At 37.9% G+C, this 18,907-nt stretch overlaps 1 protein-coding gene across 2 annotated transcripts in view; it reads left to right on the forward strand.

The window, feature by feature from the left end:
* Window positions 1-18,907, forward strand: part of snx19b (sorting nexin 19b) — a 69,006-nt gene that overhangs the window by 16,568 nt on the left and 33,531 nt on the right. The window contains exons 9-11 of one of the 2 annotated variants that reach the window (XM_030152105.1): window positions 1,218-1,311; window positions 1,458-1,641; window positions 5,934-6,063. In XM_030152105.1, the coding sequence (XP_030007965.1) occupies window positions 1,218-1,311; window positions 1,458-1,641; window positions 5,934-6,063 (408 nt within the window). The remainder of the gene's footprint in view (window positions 1-1,217; window positions 1,312-1,457; window positions 1,642-5,933; window positions 6,064-18,907) is intronic. The other variant, XM_030152106.1, reaches the window with a different exon arrangement.

Genomic DNA, 18,907 nt, shown 5'->3' on the forward strand with positions numbered 1-18,907 from the left:
TGTAGCCAATTCCATTTTCATGTTTTGCAGCAATCTGGTTGTGGAGGTCTTGAGAGAGCTCTTTGCTTTTATCTATCGATGTTTCGATGCTCTTTTCTTTTATCCATAGATATTTGTTGTGTGCACCTTGGTAACAAAAAAAACCCATTTTGTAGCCCATCAATATATTTTAACCCAACTGACATTAATTAGCACAGACTGGAAGTAGTCTAGGATCCTGATTAGTTATGGTTTTCATCTGGTCCCTTGCCTTTCCTTGCTGTATTGAACTGCTTTTTCTTAGTGTGTTCAATACTTTTTTCCTCTTTATTGTACAAAACTTTATTTGCATTCATTCATTCAGTATCTGAACCCGCTTTATCTTCACTAGGGTCGTGGGGGTCTATCCCAGCTACTAATGGGCAAAGGCCTATGGGCAATTTAAATTAACCTATCAGTGGATGTCTTTGGATGGTGGGAGTACCTTGGGAAAACCCATACAGACACGGGAGAACATGCAAACTCCACACAGAAAGGTCCCACCCCCATCGACTGGTGTTAGAATCGAACTCAGGACCTTCTTGCTGTGAGGCACGAGCGTTATCCACTGCACCACCGTGTTGCCGAACTTTATGCGCATATGGACTGTAATGTTTAGATTTTTTTGTGTGGATTTTTTAAGTTAATACCAAAGTCTGGTGAAAATTTCACTTGAATAGGCTCTTTGAATAAGCATTTTTCTATCATTTATGTACTGTTTTATCTTTTATGTTATATCGATCATGTATTATCATGTTGTACAACTTTATGCCATTATCCTCTGCATTTCACATGGCTTTGTTTTTGTTGACATCAGTAAAGTCTTTGAGGGGACACTTTTCTCCTCTTTTAATTAAGAAAATGACTTCACAGTATGATATCATATTTTCTGCCATTTGGCAATGCAATAAAAATACAAGTTATGGTGTCACAGTAAGTGTTTGAATATATCATCAAACCCATTCTACTCTTCTTTTCTATTTTTACTTGTATAAATTTAAACTAGAATAGGATTTGGAAGGATCACTTTAACCTCTGCCTGTGTGTCCTCTGGGTGAAGCTATGTGCAAACAAAGATTATGGAATATATTGCCATTTTCATCATTTTACAATTTGAGATATTGTGTTTTTTTGCAGAGTCATGAGTGACTCATTTCATATTGTATGTGTTAATATGAGTTTATTGTATTCACTACCAGGTCTCGTCTGAAGTTTTCCGGTAAAACCATCCCCCTCATGAACGGCTCAGATATAAGACCGACAGTACTGTTCAGCTTGGAGCAAACTAGCACAGTAAGTTATGGACAGTACAACAGGCCTTGTTTATGTTCTGTCTTTGATGACAGTCACATGGAGGTCAGCGTTGAGATGCTTGCATTTGCCCAGTATTAGACGCTTTATTCCTTCAAACTTCCAACATCTCCTCTGTGTCTTCATAGGTGTTCAATGGGATGTCTTTAGGAGATCTTGAAGCCTTTATCCTTGACCGGGAGAGGCTGGCCCTGAGACCAGAAGCTGAGACAGAGGAAACCACAGTGGGTGAAGAAGGTGGAGGTGGCGAGGACAAGATCTTGAGAAGAGAAAGTGAGGAATCTGTTAAGACCAGATCAAGAGGACAAGTGTGTTAGTTAAAATTTGACTTAATCAGATATTATAATTTCTCTGAAATCTGATTGTAACTCTTAACCTCATATTGTCTAGTCTGTGACTTACCTTGGCTACAGTGTTTTGGTTTCCTTTGTGTATTACCAACGTATTGACTGACTGCCTGTTGTTTCCTCCTGCTTCTCTGTCTGCTTCCTCTGCCACTTTCCGTTCCCTGACTCATTATGATCACCGCCGGGCTGTCTGAGTGAAACCATCTTGTTCCATATTCCAGTCACTCATCACATGCATCAGATTGGGTACATATTTAGGAACTCTTGTTTCTGTAATGGAGAAGAGCTAGAAAAGGGAAAAAGTTAGAAATACCTGTTGTGACAGACCTTTCATTTGTTACTTTCCAAATATAAAATTTCACTTTAACCTACTATAGGTTACAGTCTGCATCAATCATCTTCACCCACTTTGCTTTTTCACAGTTCTAATTCTGTCCAGCCTTGAACAAAAGTCAAAGCTTATTTAAAAGGCAGATATAACAACTCATATTAAAATCTCGGTAAAGGCGACTCAGAGATTTGTTTGTAAACATACTGTACATTATTACTCAGAATATGAATAGACTGAAAAGTATGCAGTACTGAACTGAGTAGACTGATTAAATTATTTTCATAATGACCATTTTCAGGCTTTTTGTAGGTGGGCCACAAGTCAAGGCTCACAGATGCACTGGAGCTATTATTTCATAAAAACTAGAGTGCTTTAGAATTGGTGCTTCTCCCACTTGATTCAGTTTACTACACCTACTCCATCTAGGCTAGGTTATGCTGGGTGATCATATTGTGATCACGAATAAACAGGAGAAAAATTGGCAAATCTTTTGCAGACTAAGGGGAATGAGGTTCATTCTCAGGTAGATCAATATCCTCTGGCTCTGATGGCACAACCATGTGTAAGTACAATAAAACTGCTCAATGAAGTATCCATTTTTTTGTTCGGGTGTGTTGTACTTATCACTGACGAGACTGGATGTGATTTCAGTGCGTTCAGTGGATACACCTCCAGTGTTTCATACTAGAGAATGCTGCTCTTTATTTCACCATTTTGAAACCAAATTATACTTTATGATATATTTAAACTAGGGCTGTCAAAATTAATGAGTTAACGAGGATTAATTCATCATCATGATTAATCTGATTAAAAATTTTAACGCAATTAACCCATCTGCAGTGCAGAATGACTCTGAACGTCTCTGCCAATGCATTTGTGGCAGTTTGTTCGAGTAGAGTTAGCGTCGCGCATGTGGAAATGGCCAGTTGATCCGGTAGTGACAGGCAGCAGAACCAACTTAGAAAGATGGGAGATGCTAAACTGCATGTTGGCCCTCTGGATGGAAATATGAGGACAAAAAAAACAAAGACAGAACAGTCGACCAACATAAAGTATTATGCACACTCTGCAGGAAGGAGTTTTTCTTTTCACTGAAGCACTCCCATCTTAAAATACCACATTAACATGAAGCATATGTTAGTCTGGGATTCTGCTAGCACTTCAGCTAACACGTTGCCTAGCTTGCAGCAAACGCATTGAGTGCATATATATTCCCTTCTTTCTTGACTTTGTCTGCCCATGCAAAGTGAAACACGATAAATAGAGATAAAAAATGTATGATATTTAATCGTGATTAATCAAAATTAATCGACAGCAACCCTGTGATTAATCTGATTAAATGATTTTGTTTGACAGCACTAATTTAAAGCATTCAAATGCTGATTAGTCAATAACATTTTTCAGTGGTGTCACAAACTTAGAAGACATATTTATTACTGCTTACATAGATGTTAATGTGCCAGAAGTTTTTTTTTTAAATTCTAGATTCATCACAATGTTTTGTATAAACTGTCAAAAATGCGTTTCACAATTTGTCAAGAATATAGACTTAACGAACAAAATAAGACATATTTATTCAGTTTATTATCCAGTTTGACAAAAGGAAAAAATGTAATTCTAACAGTTCATAAGATTCTTGTCCTGTAAGTAAACACATAGGGTTTAGCTTATATACCAGTGAAAAATCAGTCTCAATGCCTGTCTTTTCCTGAGGAGAAAAGCTAACTATTGGTAGCTGGGGCACTGCTACCAATTGTGGGTCCCGTGAAAGGCAAACATTGTGGACCCTTGATAAAATTCGGTAACTTACGCTGGCGTGAAACAAAAGTGAATCTTTGCATGCTTTCCATGTCTGACTCCCGACTTCTATACCTGTATTATGCAACGAATCTTACATGAAATTTTCATAACTTCTAACCTGTGTCCACTGGGCCCCCTCCACTGCTCTATGGGCCCCCACAAATTCTGGGCCCCATGAATTTGTCATGTTAACCCCCCCTTAAAAGCACCCCAGAGTAAATTCACATCTTCACAAATATGCCAAGTTGTTGTGTAATATCAGCCATTCTGAAAGTGTAGATCCCCTTGAAAATATGTTGTATGCTCAAGTCCCAAACTATTTTTTGAGGACCCAGTATTTAACTACCTACTAACCCTATTCACAGTTATAAAATACAGTTATACAATTATATAATGGGGAAATTTGTGCATGAATCCTACCCTTTTCACCATCATTTCCACATCACCTTATAATGATATTATCTTGAATAGGAACACCAGCCTTTCTGAAGAGAGGCACTTGCATTGTATCCAAGTGTTATTAGATATATTAAAGGACACCAAGTAAATGCATTTAGATAAAAGTGACAGGCTTTCATTCTTTTTTCTTGTCATACCACGTTCAGTATTTTAATTACCATTATCAACATGATTGAAACAGTCTAATAACAAAAAGTAATGAAACAATTTCCTGCAAAGGATCAATAAAGTGTCTATCTATCTATCTATCTATCTATCTATCTATCTATCTATCTATCTATCTATCTATCTATCTATCTATCTATCTATCTATCTATCTATCTATCTATCTATCTATCTGTCTGTCTGTCTGTCTGTCTGTCTGTCTATCTGTCTATCTGTCTGTCTGTCTGTCTGTCTGTGTCTATCTATCTATCTAAACTGTCACCAACATGCTTCTCATTGAAAGTTTTTGAAATGCTGCTTCTTGTGATAGTGGATGAACTGCACTCAGTTCCTCTATGCTGTAGTATATTTTGGATAACTTTGAGTTAAAGCAATTACTGATCCATAAAATGCCAGTTGAATATCTGACTTGACTGATACAAGCCCATAAATGTCTTTTTTTATTGTAACTCTGCAGATTGTCTGTTGCCTTGTGGCAGTTAAACTCTATCCCTTAACCATTAGATGCCCATAAATGCAACTGGATTGTTTCTCACTAGCCACTGTGTTGCATCACAACCCATGTCTCTTCATCACAAAGAATTGCAAAAGGAAAAATGGATGATCTCATTAGCATCATATGGAAACTATCTCTGCTTTAGCTTGACATTGGAATGAGACATTCTCTGCTTAATTAAATCCAAATTGCATGTCTGCCTTGTTAAACATCTGGCCACTGTCTTTTTTGAAGGACTATTTTTTTTCTCGACAGTCTGGGTGAATGACGGGTGAAAGACGCGACCGGCTCTAACCAGACACTGAAATGGTCCAATAAAAAACCTACCAGACTGATGGTTGCCACTGGACAAATGTGTGTCACGTTGATCCCCAACACTTGCAAATGGACAAGCACAGTGACAAGCCTTATTTTTAGATATAGTCTGAATTCCCTTTTCTATAAATTAACAGTGATCGGTTTTCCTCTTCAGAAGCGGAGTTCCTTGCACTAATTATGCAGAAATATTCATATTTACACCAATAACATGCCAGTTTGTTTACACTCATATTGTTATTTATCAGATTTCTCCTCTGATCTCTACATTTCTCACTATATTTCCAAAGTAGAAGACTAAAACCGTCGCTGCATCATGAGTACATTAGTATCTTTTGGGCACAGCACTTTATTCCTGATCATACACTGAATATAAAGACTTTGTATTAGCAACACATTAACTTGCGCTGAGAATGTGTGTGCTGAAGACTGTACAGCTAGCAGTATCTGCATCTAACCACATGAGGGCAGTGGTAATAAATCTTTGAAGTGGAGTTGTCATTCATACAGCAGATATTGCACTGAAACAGATTACAGACTTTTACCTTGATATGTACATCTGTCTGTCATATGATCATTTTTCTGTGCCAGCATCGTATATTTTAAACCTTGTATCAGTTGTTTGTCTATGTCCTGCACTACAACACTTATGAATTATGTTCTCATGTGTGTTTTGCATGTGGCGGCACAGCCTCTGAGACGGCGTTGGCTGAGGTGGCTCTGAACATCCTGTGTCTGCTGATGAAGGAGCAGTGGAGCTGGCTTTGCACTGAAAATATTCAGAAGGCCATCAGGCTGCTGTTCGGCACATTCATTAACAGGTGATATCCTACATTCAGTCAGCACTTATTATATGCTCATTTAAACGATTTACTTCTATTATACTTAAAATTGATTCTTAGGTCATCACAGATGATACAGTCAAATATAGAGTAATAATAAGGTTCAAGTAAACTAAGGCCTCATTATTTGTAATAGTTTTGCAGAAACACTCTGCTAAATTCTGTATAGGCTTTACATGAGTAAAAGACTTTCTTTGAGAATGACCCAAACATTTGCACTTCATCAGTGCCGTGCCTGGCTGTGAGGTACAGTATTTCTGCTTGATGGTTGGTTGACGTATGAGAGCTGTCAGTAGACTGTGAAGGACAGTCTATGTATTTTTGGCTGCATGGCAGCTTTTAAACTGTGTACCCTGTGCTGTGAGACCAAACAGCTTATGTTGCATTACTGTGCCTATTTTTTCATGATATTTTAACAGAGCCCCATTGATAGTTCAAATTAATTTCTGTCTTAATATTAAGGGTTAGTTTGGGTTATCTGAAGTGCGGTTGCATGAGGCGCTTATCCATAGGCATAGCAACATGGTTTCAGGCCAGAGAAACACACTGGAATACTGTCACTGCTGTGAACAGGGGCACCAGCAAAATATATTTCAGTGACCTTGAAAAATCAATATCACTATATGCTATAGCTAGAGCTTTACCTAGTTAATAGGCAGAACTTTGTGACAGGAAATTGAAGCTGCTATATCACTTTCTTTAAAGCCACCATACAACACCCACGTGACCTCTCAGAAGAGTGGAGTTGGTGGTCTACTGCTGTTCAATCAGCTACTTTTTATACTATTTCAAGGATTCGAGGATTCCTATTGTGTGATTCCTATTATTCAAGGCTATTGTGTGACTTTTAAAGGTTTACTTTGGATCTCAACTAAAATTTTAAAGGAACACAAACAAACTAGCCATTCATTCTGTTTCTGTAGCTGCTTAATCCTTAGACCAGTCATCAGTTCATTGCGTATCTGACATATAACAACAGACAGTTCACTTTCACATTTACACCTATAGGTAGTTGAAACTCACCAATTAACCTTTTAAATTGCATGTGTGTCGTGTTTAAACCCAGGACCTTCGTGCAGTCACATGACACCATCATCATAATCATAAATTGAACCAATGTGTTGAAAACATACTAAATATAGGATACAGTTCAACTGACATAAAATATTTTAAGTAAGCTTGTTTATTTGTTGTCTAAAATACCTTTTACATGGCTTATGGCTAATGGATTAGACCCTGAAATATAAAAATGTTAAATTTTGCAGTTCATGCTTGGTACATGAACCCTTAGGCTGGGAGTCTCCTGTTAATTGTAGGATCAGGCCTAAAGTAAGACACATCACTGACCAGGATTTATAGACACTAGTCTGCCAAACATGTGTAGTTTTAAGAGTTCCACAATCAAATTTCTGACATGGCTGCTATAAACAGATCTGTTTTAATTACTCTAGTGGTATTTTATTGCTGTTTATAAAACTTTGTTCTTCTCGACTGGCATTGTACTGATTTCAAACTAAATAGAAGAACAGAACAGACTGCACTATTTGCATGTTCTGCCAATCTGTTTCTTAATATTTTCTCTTTTTCTTTCCATTCCTTGTAGAATTGAACAAAGAAATGTGACCTTTGTCTTTTTTTTATTAGTGCAGTGGTTGCTGTCATTTTGTTTCACTGAATTACATTCATTTGTCTCTGGACAACTAATTGGGAGTTTGTGTGCCTTTGTTTTGGCCAGTGAATCAATATGAACATTGCAAGCATAAAGGTTTCAGGTCGTGGCTGTGCTGAAACGCGTATTAAAACTTGTGATGTGTGAGTTACTGGCTGCTTTACATCATATTTAACCAGGCGATACATTAGCAGAGGGAGCTTCTTGGTACGACCACAGCCTTTTACTGCTGGCTTCAGATCAGCTCCACTGAAGCAGCGCAGCATTTAGAGGCTCGCTCAATCATAATTTTTATAGGAATTCTTAATGGTACATTGAGGTTTTATCCACTTTGTCCACGTTGACTGGTTGCTATCCCTCTCTCCCTATAAAAACAACCAATCTGAAATAAATGATGTTTCCTCAAATCAAGCTCATTTGGTCATTGAAAACTGTTTTAAAGCTGTTACCCTCTATAGAGAAGTCAGTACATTAGTATTACAGGTTGGCCTTTTTTACATTTCCAAAGTACATAAGTCATGTTTAGTATAACACCTTGTTTTCATGTTTGTGATGTTGAAAGTACTGCTGTGCACTTTTCCACAAATGGAACAACTCTTTTCCCATTTCAAAGTAAAACAACCGCAGTATTTCAGTGGATAAGAAGCATTCTTAGCTTAACAATTACTTAACATTGGCTCCCTGTAATGCTTGTAAGTTTATACAAATGAGAGTGTTTCTGGAAAGAAAGACTTGCACACCAAGAACTATTCAGGTGAGTGATCTAGAACAACAAAATTAAATTGCTTTTATTTGTTTGTGTTGACCTTGGCTCAGGCTCTTAACAGAGACATGTCTTACAGTTAAGTCACACACATTAAGTCACTCTTGGGAAGTATTTTTTTTAACTACATTTACTGTCCAAAACTCAAGAAAATAGTAGCATCCACCTGTGAAAAAACATCTCCAGGGTGTTGCCAGTTTTCAACAGGGCTGACTTATATAGACAAAGAACATCCTGAACATGAACCTATTAGGTGCATGTCTTTAGACAGTGGGCTACACAAAGTAAAACTCAAAACTAAAGACCTAACTTTCCTTCAAAGCCCTGGTCACCTGACTAATGCAACACCATCTGTATGTAACTTGCAAATGTTAATGCTAATTGCCCCTTTTAATTACCACAGCAAATTTCCTAAGAAAGCAAAGCTGCAATACCCTTGGCTGTAAAGCTGTATAATACTAAACCAACCTGGTGTCTGTCTGTCCTTGTAAATCCAACTAAGGCTGCTACAACAATGCAAATGTTTTTTTTTTTGGCTTTCTACAACAGTCGCCTCTGGATGACTCTGTCTTCTTTAAGTGCTTTTATGAGATTTTCAGCAAAGAATTAATGGAAACTTCTACAATGGAGAGGGGGGCAGTGATTCTGTGGACTGTGCCAGGTCAGGACATGAAGACATATGTTTCCTAGTGAAGATTCCACAGAGGGCTGTTTATGAGCCGGAGAAGGGACTCTGGCCTACTCGGAGGCCTTAGTACAATGAAATGATATTGACATTGGTCTTGACTAAGAGGTAGTGCAGTGGTCCGTATCTTAAGAAATGAGGGGGGACCACATGCCATGCAGACTAGCCATTAATTGCTAACACCAGAGACAGTAAAATAATGCACTCATAATCCATGCAGGGAACTTGCTCTCATGTTCTGATTTAATTTTTCTTCCTGCAGTTAATTACATATGTGTATACATGCATGCCTGCACTGCTTGGTCCTCAAGAGAATGCCTGACATTAAGTAACCCAACATGTGTCACAGATAGGTTTAGCTTTTACTGCCAGTAAACTGAACATGCAGACAATGTTCTCAGGTTATAGTGTTAGCGCTGTGACCTCACGTTCCCTGGGGTGTCACTACCAGAATATCGCTGCTTCATATTGATTCTAGGTCCTCTATTTAAAGAAGTTTCACCAGCCAAGTATGAAAGGCCTGTGCTTTTGTTTGCCCTCGTCTATATCAGGCAGCAATCTGTCAACATCGCAGTGACAGCTCTCAGTGTGGTATCAGCCATCTCTGTGCACAGGAAACAGGATGCTCCAGATGTAAACAGCACTTAAAGCTATACTGTACGATCTGGCGTTTTTACACTTTTCTTTTGTAATCTTAAAATGCTCCTAATAAGCATGTGGCAAACTAAAATGTAAAAGGAATCCACCAGGTTTTGAAACTCAAATATGTTTAATTGTCATATATTTCTGATCAAAGTCTAACCAATCATTTTATTTGGTCTGAATAAAATGATTGGCTGAGCATCCCGTCTATCTGTCATCCGTTGCAGTGTCCAGCATCAGTTACCGGTGCCTCTGAATCTGAATCCGTTAACCCATTTCACTTGTGTTGCTCCTCCTGTCAAGGGGTGTGAATGGATAGGACTCAAATGCGTGGCGCTGAGGGAAAAAAATGGATTTATTAACAGAAACAACAACCAAGGGGAACAGACAGATAAACCTGAATGCAGCAGTCAGAGTCTGGGGCATGAAGGATGGTGATAAAGTCCCGGAGGGATGAGGTGCAGTGACGACAATGATTCAGGACTGCACATGACCCTTAAATACAGCTCCTAATGAAAAAGGAGCCGTGGTTGTGTAGCGCACAACAAGTGGTTGATGGTGTGTCTGATTGCTGATGCCGTGTCTGATTGCTGATGCCAATGATCCACTAGCAAGTGCTGTGAACTCTGCACCACATTACCCCTATTCATTTCTATGGGACGCATCAAAAAATTGAGCAATGCCCAACTTCATGCAAATGAATCCGTTCAACATGAGGTGAATATCCAAAAGCAGAACAACAATGCAGGGGAGGTCCATCATGACATAGGACAACAACCCTGCATTTTCCGGATGTAGTGCTGACTGTAGCACTTTGAGATTCCACTTATTATTATTACCTCTGCCAGGAGGTATTGTGATCACTTTGCTCTGTGTGTTTGTGTGTTTGTTTGTATGTTTGTTAGCAGGATAACTCATAAAGTTATCGACGGATTTTCATTAAATTTTCAGGAAATGTTGATACTGGCACAAGGAAGAAATGATTAAATTTTGGTGGTGATCGGGGGGGGGCAGATCTATCTTGGCGGGGGTCTGTGCTCTCCGAGTGCTTTTCTTGTTATTATTATTATTATTATTATTATTATTATTATTAACAAGATGAACTACGAAAAAATAATAGCAGTGTCAAGTTTCCCTTGCTTGTATGACGTTATGCTTGAGTCCTACAGGGATACTTTGATGCATAACGATGAATGGAAGAGAGTGTTGGAAATTGTTTTTGTGGATGGTGGGTGCTATGAATTTACAGAAATAATGTGTTTAACTGATTAGACTGTATGACAACTTCACTTTGCCTTTGGTTAATGATTAAATTTACTGTCCAAATGATACCAAGCTGTTTTATAGACGTGACTTTCCCTCCAAAATTTCGAAATCAAAGAGGGAAATGTTTACCAGCCGCCTTCTGCCGCTTCAGTCAATGCCCATCTACAAACGGCATGCATCCTGGAGGAAGGCAGAGGTCTGGTTGGGCACTGCAGTGTGGAGTTTCCAAAGCTTGCTGGTGAATCACAAGTGTGAGGGAGGGGTCCATAGCCACACCGGAGCGGGCCGTGACACCTCTGCCTCTACCTCTGCTTCCCACCGCATGTGCCAGGGGAGAAGTTATTCATGTTCAAATTTTACTAAGTGCTCTGTGACATGCCAGATCAGTAGGTATAGCTTTAATAGAGACATTGCTGCTTTTTTTAATTTATTTTTTTACTAAAGTAGGTATGTTCATGTGTAATGTTTCAAACAACAGCAACTATTTTGTTCCACTCTATATTAAGGCTGAAGCACAAGCCATATCCTTTTTAGGATGGACAGGTTGTGCAGTGTGCTATTTTAATGTAATTGGACTGTTTTTAATAACTGCACTTGATTGAGTATATGTACATATGAATGTTAAATACAGTGACATTAGCCCATAAGTAGACAAAAGTATTTCATATCACATTATATTATCAGGTACACAGCAGGAAGTGATACGTCAAAGAAACTGTTAAAGCGCTGATAGTGTACATGAAAAAAATCCTTCATAAAAGCCCCACCATAGAAGGAAAAAGTGATTTAAGAATGAGGCTGTTCACATTGTCAGCTTATGTCATGTTTTTTTAGAATGTCTGGGCCACAACCTTTTGGACTCCAACATTATTTACTGATTACTACCAGAACTGCATATTTTGAGCCAGAGTCTTTTCATTAAAAACACAAAAGACAAAGTAGGAGATTCTAGTTGAATCACAAAACTTTACCATGTAGCACTTCAAGCTTTGTGACTCAAGAGATAGTAATGCTTGTATGTGAGACTGAAATACCTCAACAAACACTGGATGAATTTTGGACATTTAGGGTCAACTGATCCAAGTGACTTTGTTGACACCCCATCAAAACAATTACTGAATGTGTATTTTGCACATATTTTTTGAGTTTGCTGTGCATGGATGATATAACTGTTCATGGACAACAAGCTGACATCAGCTCTTCACAACATTAGGAAATTAAAACCCTTTTAGAGGGGATGGTGCATGACTAAAATGATAGTCTTCCTTTGTAATGAACTAAACAACTTTTGCATGCTCTTTTACTAATTCTTAAGGTAGACAGATGCACATTAATCGAAAGTTTTCAATATTGACTTGGTGATTATACTTGCAATAGTTACGCATACACACACAGATTGAAATGAGTTGAAGCCCTGTTTTGGTGGTGCACAGGGTAGAAATGTTGGAAACTTGACCTTTCAGAGGAGGCAAAAAGTTTGAGTTTTCATTCGTAAACCAAGAATAGACACTCCGGGGTTTTTGGATTCAAGTCCCCCCCCCCCCAATAAATGTTATCCCTGGACTTGATTGTCTCAAATTCCTAGAGCATATTATCTAATAGTAGGGAGGATTCTCTCTCTCTCTCTCTTTCTCTCGCTCTCACTCTCTCTCTCGCTCTCCCTCTCTCTCCCTCTCTCTGTTTTTTGAACTACAGTGTCTTCTGTTTAATTGGTCTATTGCTAGCATAAAACCTCCAGAATGGCTTTCATTGGGCCAACCACAATATATGTGTCTTTATGAGATCATGTGAGGCGCTGCATTCTGCCTTTGTAAAAACCTGTATTGTGTAATGAGCTGATGTTTTTGAGAGTCACTGAAGTGAAGGTTGTGCTTTTGTCAATGATGCAACCCAATTGCAAAATTCTTGTTTGATTTGACAATGTGTACCAATAGCATATGTCATTTATAACAGAAAATAAATAATAGTACATATGTCTTGTTTAACTTACTAAATAATTAATTAAAATGAATGAGGTGTTTCTTCAGTTTCTTAAATTAACCTATAAATGTAGTGTAGTGCATTTTAAGTACAGCTGACAGGATGTGTCAGGTACTGTGAAGCTTCTTATATAATTTGACAGCTGTTTAGTGGAAGGCAAATAGAAGCCGCAGGCAGCAGAAACCCTATCCATGCCAGTCTACAGCTCCAGTGCATGCATGTCTGTCAGAATTTAATTTGGAATTGTGAGTGGATAGAGAATTCGTGTTTGTGTGTGAGAGATGAATCCAGGACCCAACAGGCCAAATCTGGGTCCGTGTGTATGTGTGACAGGTCTGGCTGGAAAAGCCGACTCTGTACTCCTATAAATGGGGTCCAAGGCAAGACTCTGGTTTTGGAGATGTCTGATTTTTATGGACTGGAAAGTGGGGCAGTTTAAGATGAATCTTTCTCTTAAACAGCAGTCTGGATGGAAAATCCAGCCAGAGCCAGATTGTTGTCAGTGTCTAGATGTACGGTAGATGTAGTAGGTCTACTACTAGAGTGGCGCTGCTCTATGTCAATATCACATGAATTTGTAGGAGTGTTCAGTTTGATTAAACGTTGCAAATGCAACACCGTATTCATTTGCCTCTACAGTTATTATAGGAGGTAGTACGTGGTGCTTTCTTCAGACAAACTGTCAAATACCAAAAATTACTGATCACACTTTGAGAAATGTTTAGGCAGCTGTCATCCTTTAACACAGAGTGTATGAAGTTAATCCAGTGCATGAGGGTATAGAGAGTGATTAATGAAATAAGCCTTGGAGACACCTTCATTCACTGGACAACACTGGCTACAACTCTATGGTGGAGAAATTTGGTCAGTGGCATTGATGATACAATATAATTATTGTAATTAATCAAATTGCATCAAGTGGGTCAGATTTTCACAGCAAAATGTTTTGCCATTGGACTGTGTTCCTTAACATGCTCCAAGTCTGGAACATTCCCACAGCAGGTCCAAAGGACACATCATATCTACTGCTGGACTGACATTTGTACCACGGAAACACCCCATGTACTTGAGCGATGCACAGGTGCTCTTTGTTGGCACACCTGGACCACCATGTTATATGCTTAACAAGCATGTGCTGTACTTGGAGAGTGGTACCAACAGTATTTTTTCTGGTTTGTCTGGTTCTGGTTCTTTCTAGGTGGTGGTGCATGATACTGGACTAAAAACAACACTGTAGTATTTTTTTCCCTGCGATTTATATTACAAATCATGCCTGAGTAATATACAGGAATTTTCACCAGATGCCTTGACTCTATTTGGAAAGAATTAATCATTAACTGAGGTTGATGTGATTTTTATATTGAATAACATCTGATTATAATAATAAGGATTTTGGATGGTGAAAGTAGGTCACAATACACTGATTTACTAATTTTAAATGAGCAGGTTGAGAAGGCTATGCTACGGTGCTACGTATTCAGGTCAGCCTATAGAAATGAAAAATTATTTAGCACCTTTCATAACAATGGAGTCTTTACTGGAAAAGCAAAAATAGGAAACTTGGAAGGCACAGAAAGGATAAAACAGTAAAACTAAAGAAAACAAGCTGAAGTTAAGGTACACATGTCACCAAATGAAAAATGCAGAATGGAGGATTTGACTATGCTAAAACAATAGACAGAGAATGCAGACCACATTATTTCAATATCAATAAATAAAAAGAAAAAAATATGGGACTTAAAAGAGAACATTGCATCACATCAATAAAACTAATTGAAATAATAAAAACAGTGATGTCGTGAGTCTTTGAGCACAAACTTTTGGTCAGTGCATTCTAACCTACAGGAGTTTGTGTGACATGGTTTGCTACCACTAAAAATATAAAACCGGTTTAGATCATCTCTCTCCAGAAACTTCAGAAACTGTTAGTGGAGGCAGATTTCTGACTGCAGTAATCCTGGTTTTTGCACAGAGCCTTTGCTGAAGCATCAGCACAAAACAGTAAGCTATAGATCTTCTAGAATATTATTGGTGTAAATTGTTTCCTGTTCATTATGAAATTGTGAAGGGTTTAGGCTATGGCAATCAGCAACAGTCTGTGGGCAGAATACATTGTATTTTATAAGACAGACTTGTCTTGCAGATTAGGAAGTGAAGGGAATGGAAAGTGTGTTTTTCATTCTAATGTGACTATTGTGCATGCAAACACTGTGGTGACAACTGTGGTGACAACGATGAAATGATACATGGCACAGCCCTAGTCTGATGGACTTTTTACTGGTAAACATGTTTTATCTCACAGAGGTCCACGTGGCTTCACTGCTCTGTCAGTGTTTTGCTGCACCTGTCAAACAGTGACATGATTCTTTATTTTTACTCCCTAAAATGACATATTAATACTTCCATAAACAATTCAAATGGTACCACAAGTCCTCGATGACAGCTTGATGATGAAGGTGAGGATGAAGGGGGAGTATGCAGGATTTTAAGCTTGTCAACAGTTGTCATAGAGCACAGCCCCACTCTCTCAATCTTTTTATTTTGCTCTCTCTGTCTCTGCTCCTGCTACACTCTTAATTAATACCCAGGGATCTCCCTCTGACAACCAGTGGCCTGCTTGGGTTTCACCGCTGGTGAAAAACAAGTTGTTTGGCATAAGTCAAAGTGGTTTCTGTCTGTTGCTTCACTATTTAGCCAATAACCACACTGTGGCATTTAGAGAGAACTCTGAAGATGTGGTTAGAGCTCTAACATTAACAAAAAACTCTTGGCTTTTTGAAGTAGAATAGTATGTGTTTTATTAACCATTATAGGAGTGTGGAGACTACAAAAACGAGTGCCATTATCATTAGTGTGGTATTAATCATATTCGTGTTAGAATGTTTTAGTTACAGGCATGTACAGATAATACTGGGAAAACTTTGTCACCTAATGTAATTGAGAAGTCATATAAAGACGTACCAATGCAGAAAGATGTTTTTAAGCAGCAAAAAAAAAAAAAAAAAAACTGTTTAGGGTTTATATAGCATTACATTAAAATGTGAAGATCTGAAAATCATGTTAAAGTATCACAATAGCAGAACTTTCTAACCTACTATAACAGAGTTTGGTCTGAAGAGTTTGAATTGAAGTAAACATCCTGATTCTGTTCTACATATAGCCTAGAACAGCTCCAACTTCCCTTCAGGAAAGAGTATGTAGCCCTCTTGCCTTTAGGGTAATGTTGTTTTGAGAAAAACAAGCATATTTTCATTACACTGCACAGCTATGGAGAACAGGGTGTGTTTCTCACTCATGTCCATCTGTGTCAGAGGTATAACTTGCCAATGGATACATTAGTCTTAATGAATCTTTGTATCTTTATATTATATCTTTATATTATATTTCATATATTTTACGTATATTTTATCTTTGAAGCTATGCACAGTTTGCACATGGGTGCTTGTTGCAATTCCATTTAACTGTGAGTGTACCTGCACATCTACGTGTGACAAATAAAAATCTTGAATCTTTAATGTTAATATCTGTAATGATTTACTTTTTTACATCATGTAGCTTAGAAATTAGTGAAATGACATCTGAAGATCCATTGGTTGCCCTGTAAATCAGACATTATACATTTTATACATAAAAAAAAAATCTTGCAGTTTTTGAAATATTGAAATGTTTTAAGTTTACAAATACAGTGTATTGCTCCCTGTAAACTCCAGGAAGCATTCATAGTGTTAAATTGTAAAAGCAAGTGTAACAGAAAGTGCATCAAGGAAGTGATGCAATGAATTTGGCTTTTGTGATCATTATTTATTTATTATTTAACCTTTTTTTAACCTTTATTTAACCAGGTTGGTCCCACTGAGAATGAGGATCTCTTTTTCAAGAGAGACCTGGCCAAGACAACAGCAATACAGTCATATCATTCCAGTTTATAATAAAAGCCTTTGCAGTCACACTCACATAAAACAATAAATCGAAACATTGAAACATTTACAGACTAACAGCCTTAATTCCAAGGATTTCACTCTCTCTTTAAAGCCATTGAAAGGAATCAGTGTTTTTAGATGACGCTCAGACTGAAGCTTGTTCCAGGCATCAGGAGCAGAAAACCTAAAAGATTTCTTTCCTAATGCAGTCCTTATCTTTGGAACAAACCATTTCAAAGTGTCTATTGAGATGAGATTGAAACTTTCATGAATCCAGGTTAACAGTGAACATAAATAAGAAGGAAGTCTTCCTCAAAATTGCTTTGTAAATTAAAATATACCGGTGACTGAGCTGTCAAGCAGATACCAATGACCACTTTTTACCATTTTGTTATATGTAGTCATGCGACCTAATGTTAATCTAGAATATTTACGGCTGGTTTTTAGAATAATTGTATTATTCATGAAAAACTCTAAAACCACCTAATGACCTGTTCTGCAGATTTTCACAGATCTGTCAATGGCACGGGTCGAGATTGGGTTTTGTAATAAAGAGTTGATGTTCTTTATATTAATGGAAACAGAAGACTGATGTGCACTGATACTAAGGTCAAGGACAGGAAGAAAAATGTTGAGTCCACATTTTGAATTGTTCTTCCTCAAATTTCACATGAATTTTTTGTCTCTATGCTTTATCTTAAAAGAAAACTTAACATCATCAAAAATATTTTCCAATATTTTCCCACAAAGTTATATTCGTAAATTAACAGGGGACGACAAATATGGGAAATTATTTTGTTGTTACTACATTGTATAATTTTGAGGTTACTGAATGTTTTTATAGAATCTCTCTTCTGTGCTGCTCTAGATGGTTCCTGTGCTTTCATGTCACACAGACTGCACATAGACGGAGGTATTTTTCCTTCTCAGAGAAGAGTTGATTTTCATGAAAATTAGACTGTATCGTGTTAGACTTAGTCATTGTTTGGGTTTCTACAATATTTTACTATTTTGTATTTTTTGATCTGTGACACTTTAGAAGTGGGACCTCTGCAACAAATCTGTTTTAGTATCTCAAAGGTACTTGCAGTTGTAAACAGGTACAAAGTGGGTCGCTGCACTTTGAGACTGAGGAGGAAACCGCATGACTCTTTTCACTTTAAATATTGTCGGATTTCCATTGGAACCCTTCCTAGGTCATCCTTCAAAAGGGCAGAGAAATACTAGTACATTTTCAGCACTCTCCTCCTGCTTAGCTTTTTGCTGCTGTCATGTGTTGAGCAGATCCATATGCAGTGCTGTTTACTCATGTCAAACGGTTCATTTGCCCAGTAGTCTGCTTCAGGTTCGCCAGAGAAAAAGACCTGTTAAAATTAATCGGTTCAGACAGTCAGGTCTAAAATTACAGCATGTACAAATATGTATCACTAGATATTTAGTTTGAGATATAACGAGTGCTTAGAAAATAACCATATGTGTCTGGTTCTAAAGACAAGCCTATTCTTAATTTAGCAAGATTCTCAGTGTGACTTTAATTGGTGTTCCTACATTTTATTCTTTTGGACGTAGTGTTTGGTTTGGCACCACCTCCTTACTCTGTCAAGGATCGTTTTTTATTGTGTAGTAACAAAACATTGTACCTCATGCCTTGTTATGGAATGTAGACTTCATGATTCATAGTGACAGAGATTAAAGTCTCCCAGCTCTAAATGATTGGGCCCAAAACAGAGTTGCCTTCTCAGCTCAGGAGGAATTTTTACATTGCTGCTTGTTTTCACAGTCAGGTTCCTGGTTTTTTTTTTTTGCTCATCTCTTGTTCTGTGCCTTGACATATCTCCAGGTTCAGACATGAGACACAAACTGATGCTCCCCCTCTTTGAGGGTGCTGGTGGGTTGTC

Source organism: Sphaeramia orbicularis, chromosome 13 (genome assembly GCF_902148855.1).
Source record: "Sphaeramia orbicularis chromosome 13, fSphaOr1.1, whole genome shotgun sequence".
NCBI lineage: Eukaryota > Metazoa > Chordata > Actinopteri > Kurtiformes > Apogonidae > Sphaeramia > Sphaeramia orbicularis.